The 26,781-nt window shown below is 58.6% G+C and overlaps 1 protein-coding gene and 1 long non-coding RNA gene across 2 annotated transcripts; one reads left to right on the top strand and one right to left on the bottom strand.

Moving 5' to 3' along the window:
* COLEC11 (collectin subfamily member 11) lies at positions 1–23,021 on the top strand. Its single transcript, XM_081529209.1, has 7 exons — positions 1–122; positions 3,395–3,537; positions 10,815–10,886; positions 17,565–17,636; positions 19,968–20,021; positions 21,964–22,059; positions 22,244–23,021. The coding sequence occupies exons 2-7, from the start codon at positions 3,420–3,422 to the stop codon at positions 22,633–22,635; spliced, it is 804 nt and encodes a 267-aa protein (XP_081385335.1). The 5' UTR covers positions 1–122; positions 3,395–3,419; the 3' UTR covers positions 22,636–23,021.
* LOC145521128 (uncharacterized) lies at positions 22,925–26,756 on the bottom strand. The gene is made up of 2 exons (XR_014065146.1): positions 26,599–26,756; positions 22,925–23,492 (listed from the first exon to the last, which is right to left on the bottom strand). It is a non-coding gene; the product is annotated as an uncharacterized LOC145521128 (long non-coding RNA).
* Positions 26,757–26,781: the final 25 nt, after the last annotated feature.

The raw sequence follows: 26,781 nt of genomic DNA, 5'->3' as shown, positions 1-26,781 counted from the left end.
GGCCTTTCGACAGGACAGCCAGGCCACTCGCCTGACGTCCGGGTCTGAGCGCAGCCCCAGGCCGGGGCGCAGGGTCCCCGCGGCCGCAGTCAGGACGCCCCTCCACCTGGTGTGCGCCTCAGGTAGGGACTCTGCCGGCCCCTCTGCAGCCTCAGGGTGGGACGCGGCGGGGACCCCGTGGGAGATGCTGGGGCTGCCAGGCGTGGCTGGTGGGGGCAGCGGGGGTACTGGGTGCGGGGCGGGGCGGTCTGCTCCGGGTCGATTCTCTCGTTCCTGGCGGAGACTGTCTGGAGCCGACCAAGGGGAAGCACTTAGTCTACCAGTTACTAGGAGACCGAGGCAAGCCCTGACCAGCCGACTCAGATTCAAAGGGGAGAGAAGCAGTTTTTCCTGAGTCCCAGCCTGTGTAGGCGCCCCGCAGGAGGGGCGCCCAGGAGAACTGCTCCTCTGCTTTCAGTTCAGTTCAGTTCAGTTGGTCGGTCGTGTCTGACTCTTTGCGACCCCATGGACCGCAGCACGCCAGGCCTCCCTGTCCATCACCAACTCCCGGAGTCCACCCAAACCCATGTCCGACCAGCAGCTCCGGGTGGGGCTCAGTGACGGGAGTCCGGCAGGGCTGCAGAAGGCAGCTGTCGGGGCAAATGGGGTCCCCTTATGTCGGGTCCTTTTATAAGCGGGGAGGGGTCGCCCCGCCTGCAGCGCTGGGTTGTGCAGAGTGTCACAGGGGCCCCTCCCGCCTCGACGCCTGCCCGCGGGCTGAAGCTGAAAGGGGATGTTCGGAAGCCGCGGACTGTGTGCAACTGGGTTTTCGGTTTGATGGAAAACGTGTTGCCCTGGGGGTGAGCAGAGCAGCACCCCAAACCTTCACGGCTCCCCAATTTTACTTACGGTTTTGAACAACATATACGCCAAATAAGAGAACACGCAGATGATTCTTGTAAAGTTAGGGAGGGAAATATGGAGACGGCCTCTTCTCCCTTTGAGGGTCTTGATAAAGAAGTGTGCCTTTGGGGTGATGCTGGCCGTGCTGGGCCGCAGGGGAGGCCCAGTGTCACTGCAGGAAAGCACGCGGGTGGGGTGGGGTGTCTGCCCCCAAGACCCGCGGCGCTTCCAGGGAACGTGCTGCTCTGCGGGCACTCGAGGTAGCCATAAGGTGCTGGGCCCGCTGTGGGTGTTGATGAAAATGTACAATTGCATGTTTGGCATGCAGGAAGCCGGCTCTTTTTCATTGCCTGTTTCATTCTTATAATGTATTTCTACTAAAAGTTCCAAATTGAATTTCCTTTCCCCTCTGCAAAGCCGCCTCCTTCACGGAGGGGAGGGTCCCAATCTCGCGGGCTCTGGCCTCCCGGGTCCTGGCCGGGAGATAAGGGTGTTGTTGTTGAAGAGGCGCCTGGAGGAGCTGCAGCTTCCTGGTTTATAAAACAAAATTCCTCTTCTAAGAGGGCAGGAAGGAGCCTGAAGGCTGGGCTGAGGGGGCTGTCCGCCACTCAGGGTCCTCCCCCTGCTCCCCTTTCTCAAGAGCTGGTCTTCCTGAGACCAAGTCGGAGCAGTTATTGTTGTTCAGTTGCTCAGTCGTGTCTGACTTTCTGCGACCCCGTGGACTGCAGTGCACCAGGCCTCCCCGTCCATCACCAACTCCCAGAGCTTACTCAAACTCATGCCCATCGAGTTGGCGATGCCATCCAACCATCTCATCCTCTGTCGTCCCCTTCTCCTCCCACCTTCAATCTTTCCCAGCATCAGGGTCTTTTCCAATGAGTCAGTTCTTAGCATCAGGTGGCCAAAGTATTGGAGTTTCAGCTTCAGCGTAAGTCCTTCCAATGAATATTCAGGACTGATTTCCTTTAGGATGGACTGGTTTGATCTCCTTGCAGTCCAAGGGACTCTCAAGAGTCTTCTCCAACACTACAGTTCAAAAGCATCAATTCTTTGGCACTCAGCCTTTTTTATGGTCCAACTTTCACATACATGACTACTGGAAAAACCATAGCTTTGATTATATGGACTTCTGTCGGTAAAGTAATGTCTCTGCTTTTTAATATGCTGTCTAGGTTGGTCAGAGCTTTTCTTCCAAGGAGCAAGTGTGTTTTAAGCGTCAGAGCAGTAGGTCTTGCTAAACACCCAGGTACTCTCCTGACGCAGTTGTTCTAGCTAGAGAGGATATTCTCATGTACGCTTTTGATTAAAACAGTCTGAACATGGCCTGCATCCCACAAACACCAAGAAGCCAGCGTCCATTGACCTGAGCACAAGCAATCTGCCGCTAGAGCGGCGGTTCCCTCTCTCCCTGCCCCAGCCCTCCTGGCGACGATGCCTTCTCATCGATGTAAGGAGATAATGGATAAGCCACAGATGCCTGTGGCAGCATAATGTACACGCATCCTGGAGCGTTAGTGTTGACTAAGGGCTTCCCTGCTGGCTCAGCGGTAAAGAGTCCACCTGCAATGCAGGTGACAAGGGTTCGATCCCTGGGTCAGGAAGATCCCCCTGAGGAGGAAAAGGCAACCCACTCCAGTATTCTTGCCTGAAGAAGCCCATGGACAGAGGAGCCTGGTGGGCTACAGTCCATGGGGTCACAAAGAGTCGGACACAACTGAGCAACTAAAGAAGCAAAACAAAATGTTGAGTAAAGCAGGTAAGACTACGCAGTGTGAACCAGGATCTCATGACTGAGAACCGGGCACACTAGCCTTGCGCTGTCCAGGAATCCCCTGAGCCAACTTCAGGGCAGGGGAAGTGTGGGGAGGGGCCCCTCTGCAGGAAACGGGGCTGGGGCAGGCACCAGAGACTGAGGTCAGGACGCCGTCGTGTGAAGGGGCGGCTCTCCAGCGTTTGGTTTTTAACGATGAACGCGCCTTTGTGTGTGTTGAACCTTAGTTATAAAGAACCAGGAGACGAGAATCCGGAGTAACACCTCCCAGGATGGTGATCGTTGTCACCGCTGGGCAAAGGGGACGTCTGGGTGAAGGTTTAGGTTGGCACCCGAGTGAGAAAGAGACAGAGAGAGAGAGAGAGACAGAGAGAGAGGGAGAGAGAGAGACAGAGAGACAGAGAGGGGGAGAGAGACAGAGAGAGAGAGAGAGGGAGAGACAGAGAGACAGAGACAGAGAGAGACAGAGAGACAGAGAGAGGGGGAGAGAGAGACAGAGAGAGACAGAGACAGACAGAGACAGAGACAGAGACAGACAGAGACAGAGAGAGACAGAGAGAGAGACAGAGAGACAGAGACAGAGAGAGAGACAGAGAGAGACAGAGAGAGAGAGGGAGAGACAGAGAGAGAGGGGCACCCCAGAACGAGGGGAGCGGCTCCAGGCAGGCGGCCTGCGCACTGTCACTCACTGTCGGGCTTTCGGAATTCCCATCACTGTTTATTCCTCCCCCCTCCCTCCAGGAGTCAGCGTCCTGCCAGCCTCACCATGAAGCGGGCTCTGGCTCTGCTGGGCCTGGCCTTCCTGTGTGTGCTCCGGGCTGGGGCCACTCAGCAGACAGTGGACGATGCCTGCTCCGTGCAGATCCTCGTCCCCGGCCTCAAAGGTACGGTCCCCAGGGCCCCCCGGGCCGGGCCGCCCACGTGGCGGGCGGGTAACCTGGGAAACGCAACCAGGCAGGGGTCCGAAAGAACGCTCTACACAGAGACCAATTGTAGGAAGAGTCAGCAATTTTAAACGGTCCCTTCTGAATCCCGATAAAAATATACAAATGCACAGAAATAGGAAGAAAAGCTGGAAGGTGACCCACTGCCATGTCAGCAGCCGTGCTTCTGAGCACAGAGTCCAGGAGGGCGCAGCTCCGCCTGTCTCAGCTCAGCCACATCCACAGATTAAATACAAAACGGGGGCAGCATCTAGAGTCAGGCGTCTGGGTTTACAAGCCCATCTTGAGGCTCTTCTGAGAAGATACTGTTTCCATCTGCTTTGGGACCGTTTCTGCCGCATCCAGATGAGGTGTCTCTGGTCTGCGTGCTCCACGGCCCGCCACAGCTTTCTCCCCCATGGGCAGACACCCCAGGGACCGATCGCTTCCTTCAGCAGGGGTTTCTTACCACCTAACACCGCCCTGTGGGTAGTGATGAGCCACTGAACTGCCAGGCCAAGGCCGATCCGCAGAGAGCTGACCGGCTGTCACCCCTGCCCCTCCCACACACTCGGACTGGGCGGGTGCAGTGAGCAAACGCGATGCTAGGTCTTCCGCAGAGGGGGTGTGTCGCTGAATCCACCTGGGCCCTGCTCGCCAAGGCTCACCCGCCAGCAGGCGGTCAGACAGGCTCCAAGCGGCGGTGTGGGGTGTCTGGGGCTGTGGGCAACACGCTGTCACTCAGCGTGCAGTCTGGATCCCGGATCTCAGGGGCAGCCTCCTCTCACACGTGTAGTTTCACGCTAGTCTGTCGACATCAAACCAGCATTTCCAGTGGAGAAACTTCCTAATGTATTTACGAAAGCCCTTGGAATCTGGACAGCTGGTTCTTTCTTAGCTATCCGGCTTTGCTGAGGCATAACTGGCGAACAGAAGCTGCAGCAGCTATTCAGGGCGAGCTTCATATGCTCGCCTCTGCAGGCTCCTTGTGAAGGCCGCAGAGTCACGCTGACGGACCCGCCCGCACCTCACCTGGTTCCTCTCTGTGCAGCTTGTTCTGACTCAGAACTGAGGGGGCTGCGTGAGAGCCTTCTGGGCTGAGAAGGTGCTGATTGGAAGCGAGGAGGGATTCAGTGTTCTGGTCTTTGCGTGGGGCAGCGGGGGAAGGGTGGAGGAGAGACGCTCAGGTCCACGTGCACGTGTGCCCCCTGCAGAGCGAGGCTCGGCATCAGGGCAGGGCCCCCACCCAGACCTGGGCCCCTGCGGGGGCCGGGGGGCGGGCAGCTGCACTCAGCTGGGCCTCACCACCTGGATTCCCGGCTCGCAGCTTCGTCTCTGACCTCGCAGGCACTCCGGGACGCTCCCCGGCCGCAGAGAGCAGGAGGCCCCCAGGAGCAGAGAGAGGCCCTTCTGACCCCAGGCCCTTCCATGGGGCTCGGGGTCATGGGGGGGCTGGGACTTCTCCAGCGCTCAGTGTGTAGAGCGTCAGCGTCACACCCAGCCTCAGGGCACAGGGGCCGCCCGGCCGCCCCCTGCCCACTCCAGTGGCTTCCCGACTGGATGCTCCGGCCACACAGGGAGCCAGGGAGGAGACGAGGGCTCCGCCGGCCACACCTGCCCGGAACGTGCCCGAGAGCCTGTGAAAGGTCTGATGACCGCACGTGTGTCAGGAATGGCCTCAGCCAGTGGGGATGGAAGTAGAAACACAATACGGGTCCTGCTCTTAAGATGAAAGAGGACGTTCATGGCCTCCGCTGGTCCCTTAGACAAACGTGGGCTGCCCCCTGACTGGCACTGTGCTCTGAGGTGAGGTCCTTTTGCTGACCCCAAAAGAGTGCGCTCTCTTTGCCTTTGGAGAGTGTAAGAACCCTTTCCATTATGGCTGGAACAATGGGGTTGCAGGGAGGAGAACACTAGTGTGTATTAGCAAGCCTGCCACTCAGAGATTTTAAAAGGGCATCGTTATTCTGAAGGTTTTATCCAATTGATTGGTTCAGTTCAGTTCACTCAGTCGTGTCTGACTGTTTGTGACCCCATGGACTGCAGCACACCAGGCCTCCCTGTCCCTCACCAACTCCCGGAGTTTACCCAAACCCATGTCCATTGAGTCCATGATGCCATCCAACCATCTCATCCTCTGTCGTCCCCTTCTCCTCCTGCCTTCAATCTTTCCCAGCATCAGGGTCTTTTTGAATGAGTCAGCTCTTCGCATGAGGTGGCCAAAGTATTGGAGTTTCAGCTTCAACATCAGTCCTTCCAATGAACACCCAGGACTGACCTCCTTTAGTATGGACTGGCTGGATCTCCTTGCTGTCCAAGGGACTCTCAAGAGTCTTCTCCAACACCACAGTTCAAAAGCATCAATTCTTCTGTGCTCAGCTTTCTTTCTAGTCCAATTCTCACATCCATACATGACCACTGGAAAAAAATTGATTGGAGAGAGGTTGATAAAGCCAGTTGTGTGACTCACACACGCACTTGGGAATTTCGCTCTTCTGAAATGTTGCTCCAGGCCCGTGTCCCCTTCTCCTGCGGTCTCCCGGCCCCTTGCTTCCGTGCTGGGACACCTGTGCCCTGCGCTTGGCCTGGGGAGGTCTGCCCGCAGACTCGGCATTTGCAGCAGGTGTGGTGAGAGCCAAGCCGCCGTGGTCCTCCCCCAGGCGGCTGTGGACTCATGCGCGCCCTGCATCCAATGACGGGCGTGCCTTCCCGCTCAGGTGGAGAGTCTCTCCGAGGGCGGTCTAGGCAGGGGAGGTCGCACACGGGTGTCGGCGTGGTGAGCAGGCGCGGGGCGAGCCGTGCTTACAGGACATGCGGTCTTCACTTCCTCGAGGCCGAAGGACATCTGCCCACGGCCGCGGGAAATGAGCAAGATAGCGGAGCATCAGCCTCTGCTGGTAGAGACACTATGAATATGTGACATTCAGAACCTAATGTAGCAAATCGGCCCCAGACCAGCGCCCGACTGAGACCGGGCTGTGGGGAAAGGCTCCCGCGCTCCCGGGCGTGTGCGCATTGCCGGATGCGTGTCACGTGTGTGTGCGGGAGGGGTCGGGAAGACAGTCCCCGGCGACCACCCCCGAGCCCCGCAGGAGCTCAGGCTCTATGTCCCCAGACAGTAGACACCATGTATTCAAGCCCAGCCGAACACCAACAGCGCTTGGAAACCACCTGTGTTCCTGGAAGCCCTCTAGGGCTCCTCTGCAAGGAGGAGGTCAAGGTCAAGGTCGCAGGACAGGTGGCCAGGAGCTTTCTTGCCCCTGAGTCTTGGTGTCTGGGCTGCCTCCCAGGGTGAGTGGGGAGGGGGGTGAGTTTTTCCAGCGACCCCCAACACACTGTGTGCACACAGGTCATCCCCTCCTCCTCAGGGATGAGGGAACCAGGCGGGGAGAGGCTACATGGCCCTGGGGTGTGGAGGCCGCCCCTCCAGGTTCTGGAAGCCCCATGGCAGGACCGCGAGCAAGGCTGGGGGCCTCTGTCCAGCGCTGGGGGAGGCTGGAAGGAAGGCCCGCGAGACAGAGAGTCAGGGGTCAGAGAGGCAGAGCCTCTGGGAGAAGGGCGAGGAGGGGGTTTCTGCCTACACTCGGGAGGAGAGAAGCCGTTTGGGGGAGGGAGGTGGCAGGGGGTTCAGGACAGGGGGACACGTGTGTACCCGGGGCCGAGGCGTCAACGTATGGCAAAGATCACCAAGGTATTGTGAAGTAATTACCCTACAATTTAATTAGAAAAAAGGAAAGAAGCCCCATAGGTCCTGCTCCTCAGGAAGCCTTAACTGTGTCCGGCGACGTCTTATTCCTGTTCCTGTCCGGAGACACGAGGTGATGTTCGAGACTCTTCCTGACCTTGGATCCTCACTCCCAAGCCCTGCTGGATCCTCAGAGACGGGCCCATGGAAGCGGGTGGACGCGGGGCAGGAGGCGGCGTGACAGGACACGGTCCTGATGGCTTTCTCTCCCCGAGGATGGTCTAGAGGGGCTTGGCTGTCCCAGGAGACGTGGCTGAGGCCGTGAAGTGTGGCCTATCTCTGGCCTGAGTCTTCATCCGTGAAGTGGACACAGTTCCCGCGTCACATGGGGTTGCAGGGGGGCGGGGGGAGGGGCGGGGGGTGATGGTATGAAGATGAGTGAAGCTGTGTGTGAGCTCTCGGAGTCCATCCTAACCACGAAAGAAAACCTGGTGGGTTTGCTGGTGCTACTTTTCCAGGATTGTTGAGGCCCCCGTGAGGTCTGGGCTCCCCAGGCGCTCTCAGAGATGCGGACACACTCTCCTCACTGCCCTCCTGTGATGCAGCGGGTGCCCTGGTGGGCTTTTCCCCTCCTGAAGCCTGGCGGGGCATCCAGTCTGAGCCGGGCTGCTCTGGGCTCCCCGCCCACAAGCCCAGACCCCTGGCTCGCTCCTCACCCACCCAGGTGGCCCTCTCCCCTCTCACTCCCCCCGGGTGCATCCGCCTGCTTCAGCAGGTCCCCGTCAGAAGCCTCGTCATTGCGGAGGCCTCCTCTGATCTCTGTCTAAATTATGGCCTTTTGTTGAGAATCTGCCTCATTTTATTCTCGTAGCCCATGTCGCTGTTGGGGGTTCTACGTCCGTCTAATTCTCATTCACGTGCACGCAGGCTTTAAAAATTCCTTTTGCTTGTGTTGCTTGCAGAATTTTCTCTTTACTCCAGATGTCCCGTATGTCACTCCAGCACGTCTGAGTTGTTTTCCCCATTTTTTTCTGCTGGAGCTCTGTGGGCGCTGGTATCACACCCTTCGTGACTTTCCCCAGAGCTGGAAGATCACAGCTATTAAGGCTCCACGTCTGTTCCCCTTTTCTGGAATTCCTGTGTGGTGGGTGTCGGGATTTGTCGATTTTTTTCTTCAACTCCCGACTCGATAACTTCAAAACCGCAACAAAACTTTCCAGCCCTTCATCCCCGAGTGCTGCCTTGTGAACAAGTCCTTCTGTCTAATCTTTCGTTTCATAAACTAGCCTTCGTCACTGTCTCTGCTGTTGCTCAGCCTGTCTATGTGTGTGTTAAGTCGCTTCAGTCGTGTCCGACTCTTTGTGACCCCGTGGACTGTAGCCCTCGAGGCTCCTCTGTCTATGGGATTCTCCAGGCAAGAATCCTGGAGTGGGTTGCTATGCCCTCTTTCAGGGCATCTTCCCGACCCAGGGATGGAACCCACGTCTCCTGCAATGGCAAGCAGGTTCTTTACCACTAGTGCTACCTGGGAAGCCCTGTCTATAGAGCAACTGGTTTTGGAAATTCATTTCATGCAGGAGATCCCTAGCTGGTCCTTCTTCACTGCTGGTTGCTCCTGTTCCCTCTCATCTTTGTGAGAATCCTCCGGGTCTCATTTCAGAGCAGGTTCTGGCTGCCCCCGGAGTCCTGCCTGCTGGGCTGTTACTTCTCTCACGATGCGGGGGGCCCTGCAGTGTCTGCTGATTCCTGGTGGTAACAGATGAGTCTGTTAGCTGGTGCTTCATGCCGGACTATCAGTGCTTCTCCCAGTACCATTGCTGCAATGGTTTCCTTCCTTTAAAAGATAAGAAAAAATCCCGAGAACTAGCCGGCAATTCAAGGGGTGTGTGTGCTGGGCACGTCAGTCGCCCTGAGTAGTGGCTCCCGGAGCCCCCACGGCTGTGCTCGGGCGGCGGGGACGCGCCACCCCTGCCTTCCAGGTCTCCTTGGTGCTCACTTTGCCCGTCTCTTTGTTGAATGCTTCCCAGCCCACACATCTCAGGCCAGATTATCGGTTCGGGGAACCTCACTGGGGAGTCGGTAATCTCAGAGAGGCCTGCCACGCAGTGAAGGTGCACGTGGCGCGTTCACGCAGGACAGAAGTTCACTTGGATTTGTGCCTGCTTTGTGCACACCTGGGAAGGTGTGTCAGCCACACCCACTCCCGGGAGCAGGAGCAGCAGGAAGCCACAAGAGGCGTGATGACTGCGGTGAGGACAGGCTCCCCGTCTCCAGGGAGAAGAGACCCACCTTGCCGGGGGGTGAAGAACAGCCTCCTGGAGGGTCCGATGACAAGAAGAAACCCTCCTGGGGGCTTGACGTTCGTGGCCGACTAGGTGGAAGCAGCCGTGTGAGAAAGACCTGGGCTCCGGGCACAGGCTGTGGGGCTTAGAGACGGGACATTATTTTTAGGGACATTAGACTGTAGGTGGTTTTGAATCTCCAACCAAGGGAGGTGTCCTAATGGGCTCTGTGTTTTAGGAAGGTCGTTCCGGCATGGACTGGAGCGGGGACCGGGGCGGGCGGGGAGGGGGTGCCTGGATGTTCTGTCAGGACTCCACCCTCTCTCCCGCCACACCCTGGCCTGCTCCGGCAGGGTTCTCTACGACCTGTCCCCTGTCCTGAGCCGTGTGAGGGCAGGCTCATGGTCCACGCACCCCCAGAGCTGCAGAGACACGGCCGGGCATGGGGGCCACAGAGGAAGACCAGGAGACCTGGCCAGCCTGTGCAGAGCTGGCGGATACTCACTCGCTCGGTTGTGTCCCAGTCTTTGGCTCAGATGGTAAAGAGTCTGCCTGCAATACGGGAGACCCAGGTTCGATCCCTGGATCGGGAAGATTCCCTGGAGAAGGAAATGGCAGCCCACTCCAGTATTCTTGCCTGGAGAACCCCATGGATGGAGGAGCCTGGTCAGCTACAGTCCATGGGGTCGCAAAGAGTCAGACACGACTGAGCGACTTCTCTCTCTCTTTCTCTGCGACCGCATGGACTGTAGCTGCCAGCCTTGGCGAGGGGGATGGAAAACCAGAAATGACTCGGGGCCTGGGGCTTGGCGTTTGGGCAAGTCGATGTCTCAACAGCAGGAAAGTCCACAGAGGAGACTCACTTCTGGGGAAAACCCTGGGGTTGATTTGGGATGTGCCAAGTATGCAGTACCCAGGAGACTCAACAGACAGCCCATTTCTCTGTTTTGGTTTTGAACAAAATAAATGAACCAGAAGCCAGTGGAAAGACTGGGCGCCAGCCCTGAGGGTTGGCTGGAGGGGGGCAGGTGCTTTGCTGCAGGGAGAGGGCGGGCGAGGATGCAGAGTTCTGAGAGCAGACTGGGGAGGGAGACCGACTGGGAGGGGGTCGGGGAGCGGTGGTGAAGCCCCGGGAGCTGGGCAGGAAGGAGGTCAGGGGCCCCAGCTGGAGGCACAGACGCGGAGCAGCTTTCTCCGGTTGGCCCCTCCGCACAGAGGCCGGGGCCTAGCACTCAACGTGAGGTCCTAACGGCCTGTGGCTTCTTCCGCAGGGGATGCTGGTGAGAAGGGGGACAAAGGCGCACCAGGACGGCCCGGAAGAGTCGGCCCCACGGGAGAGAAAGGTACCTGCCGCCCCTGGACCCCGTGGGCACAGCTGGGGCACCGGCCCCCGCGGGCGCTGCTGGGGGAGGGGAGGGGGAGATGTGAGTGCGCAGGGGCACAGAGCACTCTTTAAACAGTGCTCCCGGGTTCTGCCTGCCTGGCCCCAAGAAACAAAGTGCCTCCTGGGAGGCGCACATCACGGGATGGCTCAGGGCATGGAACTCAGCTCTGACATGGCCTCACATGCCCTGTGATTGTTACACATGTAAGTGCAATTATGAGGGTATGCAAACAGTGATGGAAGCTGTTATGTCAGTGTGCAGGGGAGAGAGGGCACAGATTTGGGTGGGCCACGGTGGGGGTCACTCTGTGGCCTCCCGTTTATGGCTGATGGATGCTAGTCATTTTTTGGGGGGGTTGTGAAACCCAAGAATGGAAGTCACTTTGAACCTGTTCCCTCGTTAGTCAAATGGTGTCGTGTAGCCTGCTTCCTGGGCTGGTGCTGAGGTTCACAGGGCAGCAGCTACACGGGGCACAGTGAGGTCAACAATCGTCCCCTTTAGGGACTTTCTGCGACTGCTTTAAAATTTGTGAAGTCCTTAAAAGCACTGTGTTGAGTGCTCTGTCAGCACTGGGACGCTGTCCTGTGAGCACATGCCCTGAGATGGTCTAGCCAGTCCCCAGCCGAGCGCACGACGCTGGTGTCAGGTGGAGGTCGTAACCACACAGGGAGAGGCTGTCATGTTTGTCAGCCCATCCCCCGTTTTCTCATTTTTTCGAGCTGTGATTTACCCACCGTCTCCTTTTGGGATGTACCATCCGTGACTTTGGCCTGTGAAACCCTGGTCCCACGCAAGATCTAGAGCATTTCTGTCACCATCACCCCTCCATCAAGCCCAGGAGCTGATTTTTATTTATTCTCCCTTTACTTGGAACGAATTAATTCAAAAATAAACCAACTATGCTCCTGGCTCAAAGTTCAAAACATATTCCCGGGGACTAGCCTCCTTCCTTCCCCACCAGCCACCCTCCCCACTGACCAGCTGTCAGGGTTCTTCATCTTTGCGGAGATAGTTTGGAATGGCTAAGTGAGCTCTGTTCTTCCCTGCTTCCGTAGGAGCAGTTGCAAAAGGTATGTATTGCCGTGTGTTTTGTTCTTTCCGCTTCTCCGTGTACTTGGAGATCCGTCCATGAAAGGACATGTGGGTTTGCTTGCTGCCTCCTGACGGTGTGGTGCCCGTGCTCTGGCTGATTGGCCTCCTGTCACTGCAGGTCTGCAGTGTCCTCGGGCCTTGCTGCAGTGGGTCATCTTTAAATGTCATTCTTAATGTGCATAGTGTCTCTTGAAGATAAATTCCAGGCATGTAATTGTAGATCAAAATGCTGGTGTCTTTGAAATATGGGTGGATATGGCCGTTCAAAAGGGTCAAATCTGTCCACCCTTTCTTTCTTATTGAAGCAAAAGAGAGCCATCCATCACCCTCACCGCCTCAGAGGGCAGCCAGTCTGGTAGCAGTGAGAGGCTACATCAGTGTGCTTTTTAAAAATAGGTATTTACTTATCTGGCCGCGTCAGATCTTCGCTGGGACACATGGGATCTTTGTTTTGTCACGCGGGAGCTTTTGTTGCAGCACATGGACTCTCTAGTTTCTGCCCACGGGCTTAGTTGCCCTGAGGCATGTGAGATCCTAGTTGTCTGACCAGGAACTTTTTTGTTAGTTGCTGAGAGAGTGTGAGGAATTCCCTCCAGATGTCCCGAATGCCCCACGGGCGTCCAGTCTCCCTGGTTTTGTACCATTTTCCCCGTGGGACCCCTTTCTTCCCTTCTCCGCTGGCTCCTGACTGGAGTCTTCCCATCCCATCAAGGACTCGGTCCTTGGAAGGCTTTCAGTCAGTTGTCTGGGAAACATCTGGAAGGAATGCCTCTGAAATCTGTGGGTGACCTGTCTGAGGGCCGGGGTGACTGTGCAGGGACCCTCCCCTTCCCAGGTTCCGGGGTGGGGGGTGGTCTGTGGCCAAGGCATCTGGCCACGCTGGGCTGGCTTCCCCCTGCTGCCCGCCGGGCAGACGCTCTTCCCTGAGATGCTCCTCCAACCAGGAGGACCAGCTGGACTTATGCAGCTTCAGCTTTGGTTTGGGGGAGTGGCCGAGGTGGGCAAGACTGGCGGCCGGCGCCAGGGGGTGGGGTGGGTGGGACCATGGTACCCTGCCTCTGGTGCCCTTCTCAGCCGAGCTTCCAAGGAGGGCCAGCTGTGTCAGTGTGGGGCTGCTGCAGGAGTGGGGCTCCCGCTTTGGCTGGCATGCCATGTGTTGGGCGGGGGGCGGGGGGGGGGGATGTCTCTGGTCACACATGGAGCAGCCCCCTGCTGGGAACTCAAAGCAGCTGCAGCAGAAAGTGCCTGCAAGCTGCTGGCTGACTTTTCTGGAAGAACAAAGACCAGCCTGCGGGCGGCAGGGACCCCCCCGCCCCCCCATCGGGGTCCTTCATTGGAATGCGAGTCCTCTCCGCACTCCACCCCGCGCGCGTGGTGTGCGCACGGCGTGAGCTGGGCTTGCTGACACTACCTGCTAAACGCGTGTCATCTCAAACTCCCAGACACGCAGCTAAGAGGCCGTCCGCTGGGCCCCCGAATGCAGGAGCTGGGGCCCCTCCTGGCCCGGGTGGGTGGAGGGTGATCCTGACCCTGATGGGCTTTCTGGGCGCTGGAATACGTGCATCATCTCCGCTAAAAATCGCTGAGGAAGCAGGCTGCCAAGTGCTCTTTCTGCCCTGTCTCCTCTTCAAAGGAGCGTGTGAGATCTTCATTAAAATTAATGAGAATCACCAGCCCGCTGCGAGCCCCATCCCTCGTGTGTGTCCAGAGGACATATGTGCGCAGTGCCCGTCTCATTAGCAGAGGGGACGGGCTCCCTGGGGAGCTGCCACCCCAGCTCCGGGGGTGTGGAAGGACAGGATCTGGGTGTGTCCAGTGTGTTCCCAGTCCTCCCCCACCTCCAGAGCGGGAGAGTTTGCTTTTTGTCCTAAAGGACTCGAGAGGAGGCAGGACGAAGGCAGTGGGCTCTTGTTCCAGTCCCCGCTGGGTTGGCCATCACGCGGCTTTTCTGCTGCTTCTGGCTGACCGTGTGTCGCCCTCAAGCAGAGAGCGTGTGGATATGTCAGGGGACCCAGTGGTTCTCGCCTCTTTCTTCTCCAGCAAACCGCAGAGAGAATATTCCATGAAGAGCAGCAGCCCGCACCCCAAAGGTCTCGCATGCGTAGGGTCAGGGTGCAGGACCTGCAGGCTCCTGCTCCCAGGTTCCAGCCCAAGTGCTGCGAGGATGACAGGGTTGCAGGGTGTGTGTTTATGTTTGCATGTCCGAATGTGTTGTTCGTGCGTGTGTGCATGTCTGTGTGTCGACATGTGTACGCGTATGTGTGAATGTGTATATCATGCACATGTATGCACAGGCACGTATATGCACACATTTGAACGAATGCATGCGCATGTGTGCACACATGTATACGTGTGCACATGTATATGTATTAGTATACATGTATGCACACACGTAATGGGCACACACGTAGATATGTGTACACATGTGCAATATATATGTGCATGTGCGCACACATGTATACATGTGCATGTGTCTATATGTATTAGTATATATGTGCGTGCACACACGTAATGGGCACACATGTATATGTGTGTACACGTGTGTAATATATATGTGCATGCGTGCACATGTATACGTGTGCATGTGTATATATGTATTAGTATACATGTGCATGCACACACGTAATGGGCACACACATATATGTGTGTACACATGTGTAATATATATGTGCATGTGCGCACATGTATACGTGTGCATGTGTCTATATGTATTAGTATATATGTGCGTGCGCACACGTAATGGGCACACATGTATATGTGTGTACACGTGTGTAATATATATGTGCACGTGCGCACACATGTATACGTGTGCATGTGTATATATGTATTAGTATACATGTGCGTGCACACACGCAATGGGCACACACATATGTGTACACATGTGTAATATATATGTGCATGTGCACACACGTATACGTGTGCATGTGTATATATGTATTGTATACATGTGCGTGCACACATGTAATAGACACATGTGTACATGTGTGTAATATATGTGTGCACGTGTGCACACGTGTGTGTGCACAAGTTGCCCAGCACCGACACTGCCCACAGCAGCGCCCACAGGTGGTGGCTGTTGTCACTCTGCCCTTGGGGACGGATGTGTGGGAACCGTGCAGGGCAGGGTGCTGGTCGTGCTGACCACAGTGACCGCCCACTTGGGGCCCAGCTTCCCCCAGCGCCCGGCCTTCTGCACAGAGGCCCTCTTGTGAAGCCACCAGGTGGGGAGCAGGCCAGGTCCTGCTCCAGCTTTGGGGCCTTGGAGTCACTCCGGGATGTGTTAAAATGTAGATTCTGGTGTGTGAGCTGGTGGGCCCAAGGCGCTGTGTGTCTGTGTGGGTCCAGGTGGGGTCGAATGACAGGGGCAGTTCAGCCAGGGCCAGGGCCCAAGTTCTGAGCTCCCTGCACACGGCTCCTCGGGGGCAGGTGGGCAGCGCCATGCGCCCAGCATCTCAGACCACAAGGAGATGTTATTATCACACTGTTTGGAGAGAGTCAGCTTTGGAGGGCCCAGAGGCAGGGCTGGCTGACCCCCAGCCTTGGCCTGCACAGGCGGCCTCCTGCACCTCCAGCCTTCTCGTGCCTCCAAAACCTCAGGGGTCCCCAAGCCTGGTTCTGGGACTGGGACGCAGACCAGCATCTGCATCACCTGGGATCTTGTGGGGACACCCCTCTCAGACCTGTGGAGTCTCGCCTTGGGTGGGTCCAGCCATCCGTGGTGACAAGTCCCTGGGGACTCTCCCCGGGTCTGCAGACCCGAAGCGCCTTTGCTCCCCATTGGCCTTGGGCTCCAGGCCCGCCTCCATCCCCTGCCCCATGAGCCCATAGTGTCTGGTTGTCTGACTGTCCGTGTATCTGTACCTGGTTTCTCAGAGCTCCCTAGAGCAGTGACCACATCCCACCCTCCTCCAAGGACAGGAGCTGGACACAGACATGCTGGGGACAGGTGCCCCGTGTCCGCGGCAACCTTGAATTAGTAGTGAAGTTCGGCTATGCAATTCACAGATGGCTGAGCGCCAGGGGCTCTGCAACCATCCTCAGGCTATGACTTATTTACAACAGCAGGATGTGCGCTACACCCTGACTGCGTCCTTCAGCAGATGAACTGAATCATTACTTGATCGACTGCTAAGCTGGGAGGTTTTGTGTGTGTGGGGTGGGGGAAGTGGGGGAGGAAGCACTTCACTAGATCGTTGTGATGGAGGTGCTTCCCCTCCAGGCCCTCCTCCCAGCCTCCCACCGTCTCCTGTCTGGGGGGCAGCAGGGGCCGTCTCGGGGGAGCAGAGGGGTGGGCAGGTGTTGTTCTGAGCGCCCCGCTGCAGGGGTCTCAGGGAGAAGTGAACCTCAGGCTGTAGGGGGCCCGCACTCTGGCCTCACCTTTTCTAGTTGGAATCTTAGCAAACAGCAGATTCCGGGTGACGGGCCCGCGCTCACACCCGACCTACCTCAATGTGACCCAGGCTCCTCTGCGGTGGTGGGTCTTCCGAGTGAGACGGCATGTTCCCCAAGCAGGAGGTCACTCCCCAGGCTCCAGTGGCCTGCCCCTCTCCAGTGGGGTCCTTGTGCTGGGAACCATCCGCCCAGCTCCTCACTGTAGGTGTAAGTCCCTCGGCTGTGTCTCTGCCTTCCCATCTGCAGCTGTGGTTGGGTGGGTGGTCTCCGAGACCTCCAGCTGCTCTGGGCATGGACTTCACGGGACTGCCCGGTGGGGCCCAAGGTTAATCTGATTTAACAGATCTGCACATCCCCAACGAGGCCATGGCAGGTGTCCCAGCAGACCCTGCTGGTCAATGAGGAAACCGTGAAAACCAGCCGAACCACCCCAGGGGGCCCCATGCCTCTCCTGTTACAACACTCGTTACCAGGGTTAGAGCCGTCTCCTCCAGCAGATGCTGAGCTCTGTCGCTCTTGCGTCCCCAGGGTCACACAGGGTACATGGTGTCTGGGGCAGGAGTTCGCCTCGTGGCTGGACCAGGGACTTAAACCCGTGAACCTGGTCTGTGCAATGAACCCCTCCTGTAATAAGCATAAGAGCGTCCGTGCACGCGCTCTGCCCCAGACCCCTTGTCCTTGTGTGGATCTAAGCCGGCTCTGGTTAGATTGGGTGGCATGTTAGACGGATGGCTCTGGGCGGCGTGTTTCCATCTCCACTGCGGTTCAGCCCTCAGCCCGTGTTCTGTCCTGTGACCTTGACCTGGTCTCAGCTGGGGCAACATCACAGAGCTAGGACTTGACTGCCGGCTGGAGTGCTCGGTCTAAGATGCTTGGTTGAGTGGAGGACGTCGGGGTGTGTGCAGAGGCCTCTGCTGTTCTGTAGCATGCGAGACTTAGGGGAGGGAAATACATCAGCAGGTGACATGAGGAACCTTCTGGGGTCAATTGACCCCACGACCTTGGAGAGATTAAGAAGTGCTACGTGTCCGGCCTCCTCGTGGGTGTGTGTCCACGCCTGTGTGTGCATGTGTTCAGGGGGATGGCATGCGTATGCGTTACCTGTACGCGTTACCCGTGCCTTGGCCGACTGTGATCTCATTGTTTTCGCAGGAGACGTGGGCGACAAAGGACACAAAGGCGGTGTGGGGCGCCACGGGAAGATCGGCCCCATTGGCTCGAAAGGTATTTCGCACGCACCTCTGGCTCACGTTCCCTCGCAGGCTCACCGCGGGGCGCTCGGAGAGCAGCTGGCAGCCGTGTTTACTGTGTGTGCTTTACACGTGATCGGGTCTGCCCTGATGTTTAGATTTTGGGAGCGATCAGACTCGACTGGGTGCCACCAGGCAGGGGTGCCCCCACCCTGCAGGGCTCACGAGCTGCCCGGGCTCGGGGGACAATCAGGAGGCCCGTTTGAGTAGCAGAAGGACGGTGTTCTGTACACAGAGTGTGTCCACCTCCAGCTCAGTGGCTCAGACTTTCTGAGACTGGGGGGCGGCTCCCCATGGGAAGCAGCGCCAGGGCCCCTATCACCCCGTTTGACCCGCACGACCCTGGACGGTGGGCTTGGAAGATGAGCCCCAGGGCAGTCAAGGGGTGCCTCAGCCTTGTGCAGCGCCCCCTTCACCCTCTGTCAGCAAATGACTTCTGAGCCCCTGGCTTATCTGCACCTCTGCTGGACCCCAAGGCTCATGATGAGGCAGGCAGGCCCCCGGTCCCATGGAGGCTCCCCACAGGTCCTGTCGCAGGTGTTGGCAGCTGACCAAGGCTGGGGGGGCCTGGAAGGCTGCGGTTGGCTCTGCCCAGTGGGCCTACCCTCCATCACAGTCCTGGCCAAGGAGCCCTTCCTGCCAGGGCTGGGCCAGGGGAGGTCCCTGTGGCCCCCATCAGGAGAGACCACCTAGACTCACTCGTGACTCAAAGCCCCAGATGGGGTGGCAGGACACAGTCCTCGGGCCGCACGCTGGGGACAGGGGCTGTCCCTAAAGCGCATCTGCCCCGGGGATTTGTCACGGAGCACACAGACGTGCGTGACACAGAGGAGGGTACGCCTGCTTCCAGGGAACTGTAAAAAGTGGCGGTAAAACATTCACAACATAAAATTCATCACTTTCAGCGCACAACTCAGTGCCACTAAGTACCACTGCCATGTTGTACAACCACCACCTGGTGTATATATATATATATTTGAAAAAATATATATATATTTCCAAAATGCTTCTGTTACTCCAAAAAGAAACTCTGTCCTCATGAAGTAGTAACTCCCCTCTCCCTTCTAGCCCCAGCAACCACTTATCTGCATTCTGTGAACTTGCCTATTTAGATATTTCACATGGAATCATACACTATTTGTGCTTTTGTATCTTATTTCACTAGTATGATGCTTCCAAGGTTCATCTCCGCTGCAGCAGGCGTCAGGACCTCCTCCCTTTATAGGCTGAACAATATTCTGTTGCATGGATGGACCACATTGTACTTGCCCCTGCTGAGGGTCCCTGGAGGGGTTTCTGCCTTTTAGCCATTGTGCAAAAGGCAGTGGATGTTGCCTGCGAGTAGGAGTGTGCATGCTTGTAACACCCAGCACGTGCTCTGGGTAAATGGCAGAGTCTCACAGGGATAGCTTGCCCTGGAGGTACTCAGCAGGCTCAGCTTACCTGAACTTCCCGTCTCTGCGGCTGCCATCTGAACCCCGAGTCATTCTCAAGCTCTTGATGCCGGTGAAACAAAGGCATCCCTGGGGTGGAGCCTGCCAAGCTTTCTACATGTCCATCAGACAAAACAGGAGTCTCCAAGGATATGCACTTCACTGTCCCTTTACTGCCCCAGGTCAGCGGAGACGCTTAGGTTGTCTCAGGGGGAAGAAAGACAATGCTTTAGGGACATTCCTGTGATTTAAAAATAAATATCCATTGTCTAATTTCAAAGCAGCTAGAAGCTCTGTCTCCATGGCTTTCTCTGATCCCCTTGTTTCATAAGTTGGGAGAGATGGAGGGGCAGAGTGGCTGAGTGGCATGTCCTGTCCACGGAAGGCTGGTGCCCAGGTGTCCATGGTGACAGCTCACTGCCTCTCAGAGAGGGTCGGGGAGGACCAGTCTCATCTTGACTCTGTTTGGCTGGGTAACCCGTAAGGTCCATTCATCTCTGAGGTCATGTGTTCTACCTGGGTTCTCTTGCTGTGATGAGGGACTTGGACAGGACTGGCACTGAGCCTAAGATTTCCTGAGATGATGGATGTTCTAGGAAACATGCTGGCTTTCCAGGACTGACATGAAGGAGCGCTTGTCTGGTGACCTCTCAAGCCCCATGCTATGTGTGTGTTCCTGGTCATGTAAACAGAGCCTGGAGAAGCAGTCGTTGACAGACTGTACCTGCCTACAGTTCACGGCAGGAGGAGGGACTGGGAGAAACCCCGGGGCACTGCCCATGGAAGACTGAACCCTGTCACCTGGACATTCTGAGCTCATGGAACACGCCCCACCCCTGCTTGGTGACTTTGGACTTGCTTCTCTTTTGCAGGTGAAAAAGGAGATTCTGGTGACATAGGACCCCCTGGCCCTAACGGAGAACCAGGTATGGCATAAAGGGTCCAAGGATTTCTTAAACATGTATTAAAACTGCACTTTTAAAAAGTATAAATCATGACATCACACTGCAAGGGCTGGAAAGCAGCTCATGTACCCGCCCTCCCCTCCCCTGGCGTCGCACCCTCGGTAGACTCTCAGTGTTTGGTTTCCTCCCGCCTGAACATGTCCATGTCCTGCTTGGGGCTGTGGTCTGTGTGCAGGCTGCGTGTGGTCACAGCTCCTCATTCGGTTCAGACACAGGGGGCCTAAAGAGCCTTTTCCTCCTTTCCTGATGCGTGTCTGGGGAGCCCACTTGCTCTGAGCACCCGGCTTCTCCGAAAAGCGCGTCTGTACCTTCCGGTTTTGCTCTTTCTGGAGTCCTTGCAGCAGACTCCCCAGGGGACCCCAGCCCAGCTCGTGCCTGCCGGCCACCCCTCCTGGGGGCCGCGGAGGCCCGGCTGCGGGCAGACCCGTCCTCTCTGTCAGCGTCCCGTCGCCCCCACTTCCCCTCTCTCCCCGGAGGAGCCCCTCTGCTGCCCACCTTCCTTCTCCACCCCCGCTCCGGGGCGGCCCTCACCGTCCAGCCCACCGCCCAGCTCGCGCCTCCAGCGGCCCTGCCAGGTTCACGGTGTCCACACACAGCCTCCCCCAGCCCCGCCGGACTGTCCCTGCGGTCACCCCCTTCGTCCGTCCTGTTTCCGGGCCCTGCCACGCCCTCCCTCGGCTCTCGCGGCCCCTCGGACCCGTTGCTGAGACCCCCTCCTGACGGGTCTGCACCTTCCGGTCCTTGTCTGTCCCCCCGCCCCGGTGACACAGGAGACACCTCACAGAGTCTGGGTGAGGTGGGGACGCGGTGTCCGCGGCCCTGGGGCGGCCCCTGGGCGTGGGCGCGCTGAGGGGCCTGTCGGGTGGGCAGCGGGCCCACCCCTCCAGCTCGGCCCTCAGAGACCTCGAAGACGTGTCTCAGAGAAAGTTCCACCAGAGCGAGCCCACCCAGGCGCGCCAGCGCCAGGTGCCCCGGGAGGGGGCGCCCTGTGGTGGTGGGGATGCTCGGGCTCTCGGTGATAAAGGGTGGCTGGGAGTCTGGACGACGGGCCAGACACCGAAGCTGACGATCAGCCTGCGAAGGCGGGCTGAGCGCTCACAAGGCGGAGTCCTCGGGAAAGGGGAGAAGTCCGGCGGGTGGGCGGAGCCGCAGGTGGGTGGGCGGAGCGCGGGTGGGCGGAGCCGCTGGGTGGGTGGGCGGGGCGCTGGTGGGCGGATCCGCGGGTGGGTGGGCGGGGCGCTGGTGGGCGGATCCGCGGGTGGGTGGGCGGATCCGCGGGTGGGTGGGCGGATCCGCGGGTGGGTGGGCGGGGCGCTGGTGGGCGGATCCGCGGGTGGGTGGGCGGATCCGGCGGCCCCTCCAGGTCAGGAGCACAGGCTAGAGCCAGGAGTGCCTCCACCTGCGAGTCGCCCCTGACGCTGTGACGGCCAAGTGACATTCCAAGAAGGCTCCTTACCCGGTGGAGCTCTTCAACGGCACGAAGATTAGGGTCCTCTTGAGAGGCCGGGAGAAGACACCTAAACTGAAGCGTGGTGGGCCACGCATGGATGACCGAACATCGCCCAAGGGCTCCAGCTCCACCACGCTTCTCAAACGTCTCGTCTTCTCTCCCCCGCCCCCCAAACACGGCCCAGACATCCTCCAGCGGGGACGGTCACGACACCCACTCTCGCCCACCCCGTCTCACTTCGGCACCCCACTGATTCCTTCCCACGGTGACCAGAGCGAGACTGAGAAACTCGGGCCTGACCCGGGCGCCCCTGTTGCCGCGCTCCCACCGCTCCTTGTCTTTAGGGTCAAGTCTCGCTCACAGCCTGGACGGCCCGCGTGTCTGCTGCATCACGTCGGTGCTTTGGGGAGCGGGCTCATCTCCTAACATGCTGGCCCTGGTCTCCATCTGCAGGTATCCCGTGTGAGTGCAGCCAGCTGAGGAAGGCCATCGGGGAGATGGACAACCAGGTCACCCAGCTCACGGCCGAGCTGAAGTTCATCAAGAACGGTACGTGCTTCCGGGCACCTTCCTGCTCCCGTGCGTCCCCCAGCGCTGCCCCGGGGACTGCTGGCTGCGGGGGTGGTTTCCGTGGGCCGGCCGGGACTCTGTGTCTGCCCCCGCTGGACGGTGCGGTGGGTCGGTGCTCCGTTCGGGGACCGCCGGCGCTCACCCTGCAGCCCTGTCGTCGCAGCCGTCGCCGGGGTGCGCGAGACGGAGCAGAAGATGTACCTGCTGGTGAAGGAGGAGAAGCGCTACGTGGACGCGCAGCTCGCCTGCCAGGGCCGGGGCGGCACGCTGAGCATGCCCAAGGACGAGGCCGCCAACGCGCTGCTCGCCGCCTATATCACGCAGGCCGGCCTGGCTCGCGTCTTCATCGGCATCAACGACCTGGAGAGGGAGGGCGCGTTCGTCTACGCGGACCGCTCGCCCATGCAGACCTTCAGCAAGTGGCGCAGCGGGGAACCCAACAACGCCTACGACGAGGAGGACTGCGTGGAGCTGGTGGCCTCAGGGGGTTGGAACGACGTGGCCTGCCACCTCACCATGCACTTCCTCTGCGAGTTCGACAAGGAGCACGTGTAGGGGCCCTGACCACCCCCACTCTGGCCCCTGCATCTCCAGGGTCTGAAAGGAAAAACAGTGTTTCTGGGTATTATTCCTGAAGAACTTAAAGTTTTACAACTTGTAGCCAAAATGTTTGTTATGTAATTATTACTCAGAATTGCTCTTGGCTTTTTCCAAAGTATAAAATGATGTCTTTAAATATTACAACAGTGAAGTACAAACAATGGTAGTGAGATCATAAAAGACTATGTATGGAAAAGCATCCTCTTAACTTTGATCATGCTTCTGTAAATTATATTAAAATATAAGTTCCTTTTCTTTATTAATCAAGTAGAGACAATTTTGCTTGGCTGCAAACCCAGATTTCAAGAACAAGAAAAATAAAGGCTCTGAATGTGACAGTTGAATATGCGGTGTCCTTTTGTCCCCCACATCCTCACTAGCGGTATTCCTTGTCTATTCCTGTATCACCGTCAGCCTCAAACAGCAACTTGTGACAAAGCATCGGTGTCCCTCCAGGTGCCGTGGGGCAGGACTTCACGCCAGGCACGGCCAGGCTCTGCCTTACCGGCCACACTTGGCCATGAGGTTGTGGGTGGGATTCAGCACCACGCGGGTGGCTGTACAATTCCTGGGTTCCTCGCTGGATGCCTCTGCCCTGGGCAGCTCCCGAGGACCACAGGTGCTTCTGATCAGTGTGGCCTGAGCCCATCAGGGAAGTGACGCCCCATTGCAGTCTGCATCCCTGTCTGAGGAGCCAGTGGCCAGGCCCAGCCTGCACTCAGGAGGGACCTCCGGGGGGTGGGGCCACTGGGGTCCATTCAAGAGCTGCCTGCCACAGTCACCCATGGTTCTTCCTCTTGTACGTCAGAAACCTCGGCAAAAAAAATAACAAGCATCTCCATTTTTCTAAGAAAACAAATCACAACCATCTTCATTTTTCTAAGGAAGCATGTAGATGTGCACATACAAAGGAAAAGAGCTGGGGCCAGGGGCCAGAAGGGGGCTGGTGGGAGACAGTCTCAAGGCCTCCTGCAAGTCTGTTTTGGGAGCGAGGCCCTGTCTACCTGACTGAGTCTGCAGGATGCTTGTACACTGCCTGCCTCGGAGGAAGGGACAGTCTGCATAGAGCCACTGGGGCGAAGGGAAGGCCCGGTGATGCACAGCACAGTGAAGGTGCCGGCTTCCCTCACGGGGGCTGGTCCTCTTCGAGTGCCCTGTGGATGTGCGGGTACCACAGCAGCCCTGCTCGGGGGTTTCTGCGGGCGCCCCCACAGCACCCCCGGGCCCGCAGGCATCCCCACCCGCAGCCCACAGCCCTGAGCTGGCCCGGGTGCCTGCCCCTCACAGGACGTGCAGATCCAGCCCAGGGGCCCTGTGCCAGGGAGCTGACCGCGTGGGGACGGTGCGGGGTAGGGGCCCGGGAGGGGTCCGGCCTGGGCGTCCTGAAGCCTGAGCCTCTGCAGTGTGAGGGCCGGGACCTCTGCCTGTGAGACTGCGCTCAGTCGCCAGGACAGAACCGCCCTGACTCTAGGGTGGGTCAAGGGTGCCCCCACCCGCCCCAAGCCGGGCTCTTCTCCCGGGCTAAGTGCACCTCCCTTGTCTGGGTCCCGCTCTCACAGGGAGGCGGAGTGGGGCACCTCTGTGCTCTCACGTGGTCTCGACTCCCAGGGGGAACCAGAGGGGGCCGATGCACGCCCCCTCCTCCGCCACGTCCTCCTGGGAGGCCCCGTGCCAGCACGCGGCGCGCAGGAAGCCCGCGGCTCGGTCTGTGGTCCGGCGGGGCCACACGCCTCTGCAGGGCGGTGAAGACTGCAGCCGCATTTGGAACTGAGGCGCTAGTTCAATCCCGGGCTTGGCAAGGGAGGGCACGGCGCCCAGTCTGCGGAGGAGGAGCGGGAGTCTGGCTGCGGGCGGGCCGGGCTTCTCAGGCTGCTCCGAGGCGGGACCGCGACGCTGTGCGCGGGTCTCCGAGCGCCCAGCGCAGCGCGGGCGACACGGATGCGCGCCGGACGCGGCCCCGGGGGGCTGTCCGGCGGGCGCCCGGTACGCGCGTCCACACTGCCATCCAGCGGCCGAGGAGACGGACGGTGGAGGAACAAAGAGATGACGGACGCCTCGGGGGGGAGGGGAGGAGGGGCCCCAGACCCAGCCGCGGGGGGCCGTCAGGAAGGAACCGAGCTCGTGTGGTCTTCCCTCCAGGTTCGAGTGTGAGCCCAGGTGGCTGCTCTGACTGCAGGCGGGCGGACGGCTCTAGCCAGGGGCTACCATTCCTGCCCTGGTCCCCACCCCTGCAGCCCTGGGCCCTGGGGGTCTGGGGGCGGGGGCTGCAGCGAGAGTGGCAGGAAGGTGTTTCCTCACAGACAGATGTCTTGTGGACATCTTCTTGTCCCTGGGGCAGCGTTTGTCAGGACACCCCTGCCTCTTGATGGGGGTGACAAAGGCTCTCACATCTGCCTGCTGGCGCCGGCCACCTCTGGTGTCAGGTCAAGACGGAGCCCATGTGCTTCCTTGGGGGCAGGTGGCAGGGGAGGCCCTGGGGGGGGGGTCACCAGGTGTAGCCCAGTTTAATCCAGCAGGTTAGAACCGAGGGCAGGGCTGTTTCTTCGCTGTAAGCAAGAAAATCAGAGTCTGGCTGATGTAAGTAGAAAGGGGATTTGTTGAAAGATTTGGGGCAGGTGAAAGGAATTTTGGAAAGACTGCAGAATGTCAGGTGCTCCATCAGAGGAAGGGAGATGCCCACACATCCTGCACAACATGGGCCTGCAGGGCTGGCAGCCTCCGCCAGCTCCAAGCACCCTGCCGTGGCTGCTGTCTGTGTCTGGCTGGACTCAGAGGAGCAGAGGACAGCGAGGCCCTCCTGCTCTGGGGACCCGCTGGAGGCCACAGCCTGGACGCTGCGGCTGCTGCCTCCAGAGAGGCCGTGGGTGACAGGAGACATCAGGACAGAAGCGCGCCTTTTAATTTAAATTGAAACAGTCTGCTGTGTGAAGAAGCACAGGATGGGTTTTGCTGTTAAGAATTTCACTTGGAAGGGGAGACGCGTGCCCTCTGGAACCAGAGGGTCTGGTGGGAGCTGGCCAGGTTCCTAGAGGGGGACGGGGGCAGCCTTTCCATCAGGGCAGGGTGGGGGTGCAGGGGGAGCAGGGTGGGCCAAGGCCTGGGAGGAGAGCCCACCAAGGGAAGCGAGAGGAGCTCCCGTGGTGGGAAATGCCTCCAGGCGGCAGGGGCACCCGCACTCCTGCGCACTGGGTGTTCCGAGCCCCTGCGCGGTTTAGCTGCTCGTGACGTAGGCTCCCAGGATGACCTTGGCAACCTTGGGCCACAGTTTCTGCATCTGTGAGCCGGGATAACACTGCTCTGCAGGATGCTATGATGACGAATGCAGTCGGATGTGCCCCTCACATGTCAGACATGACCGTGCGTGTCAGGCATGACCATGCAAGTCAGGTGTGACCAAGGGAATCAGGCATGACCATGCATGTCAGGCGTGACCATGTGTGGCAGGCATGACCACAGGTGTTAGGTTTGACCATGTGTGTCAGACGTGACCACGCATGTCAGGCATGACCATGCATGTCAGGTGTGACCAAGGGAGTCAGGCATGACTATGCATGTCAGGCATGACCACATGTGTCAGGCATGACCATGTGTATCAGGTGTGACCACATATATCAGGCCTGATCATGTGTGTCAGGTGTGACCATGGGTGTCAGTCATGACCATGCGTGTCAGGTGTGACCACAGGTGTCAGGCATGATCATGCGTGTCATGTATAAACATGGGTGTCAGGCAGTACTCAGCTGTCCCCATCTCACGGGGAGCCCTTCCCCAGACCCCAGGCTCCCAGGGCCGGGACAAGTGTCTTTCCTGCACCATGAGGCACAGGCCTGTTCTCTCCAGGTCCACAGGCGCCTTTAAGCCACCGGTAGCTCCGTGTGCATCTGCACTTTCCGGGCTGAGGGTCCTTCCTGCACTTACCCCCCATGCTGTCCTCTGCTGGGCGCCCACAGCTGGGTGTGCTGGACACATGCTCTCACGGGAGCCTCCTAGAGACAGACCCCAGGGGACCTGAGAGCTGGCAGAGGGGGGTTCAGGCCCACGTTGTTCAGTTGGGGTTGGAGGGCCCCTTGGCTTCTGCAGGGAGGGGCCGCTCAGCTCGGA

This window comes from Giraffa tippelskirchi, chromosome 1 (genome assembly GCF_054371585.1).
Source record: "Giraffa tippelskirchi isolate mGirTip1 chromosome 1, T2T-mGirTip1v1.2.pri, whole genome shotgun sequence".
NCBI lineage: Eukaryota > Metazoa > Chordata > Mammalia > Artiodactyla > Giraffidae > Giraffa > Giraffa tippelskirchi.
This window is presented reverse-complemented; position numbering and strand designations above follow the sequence as displayed.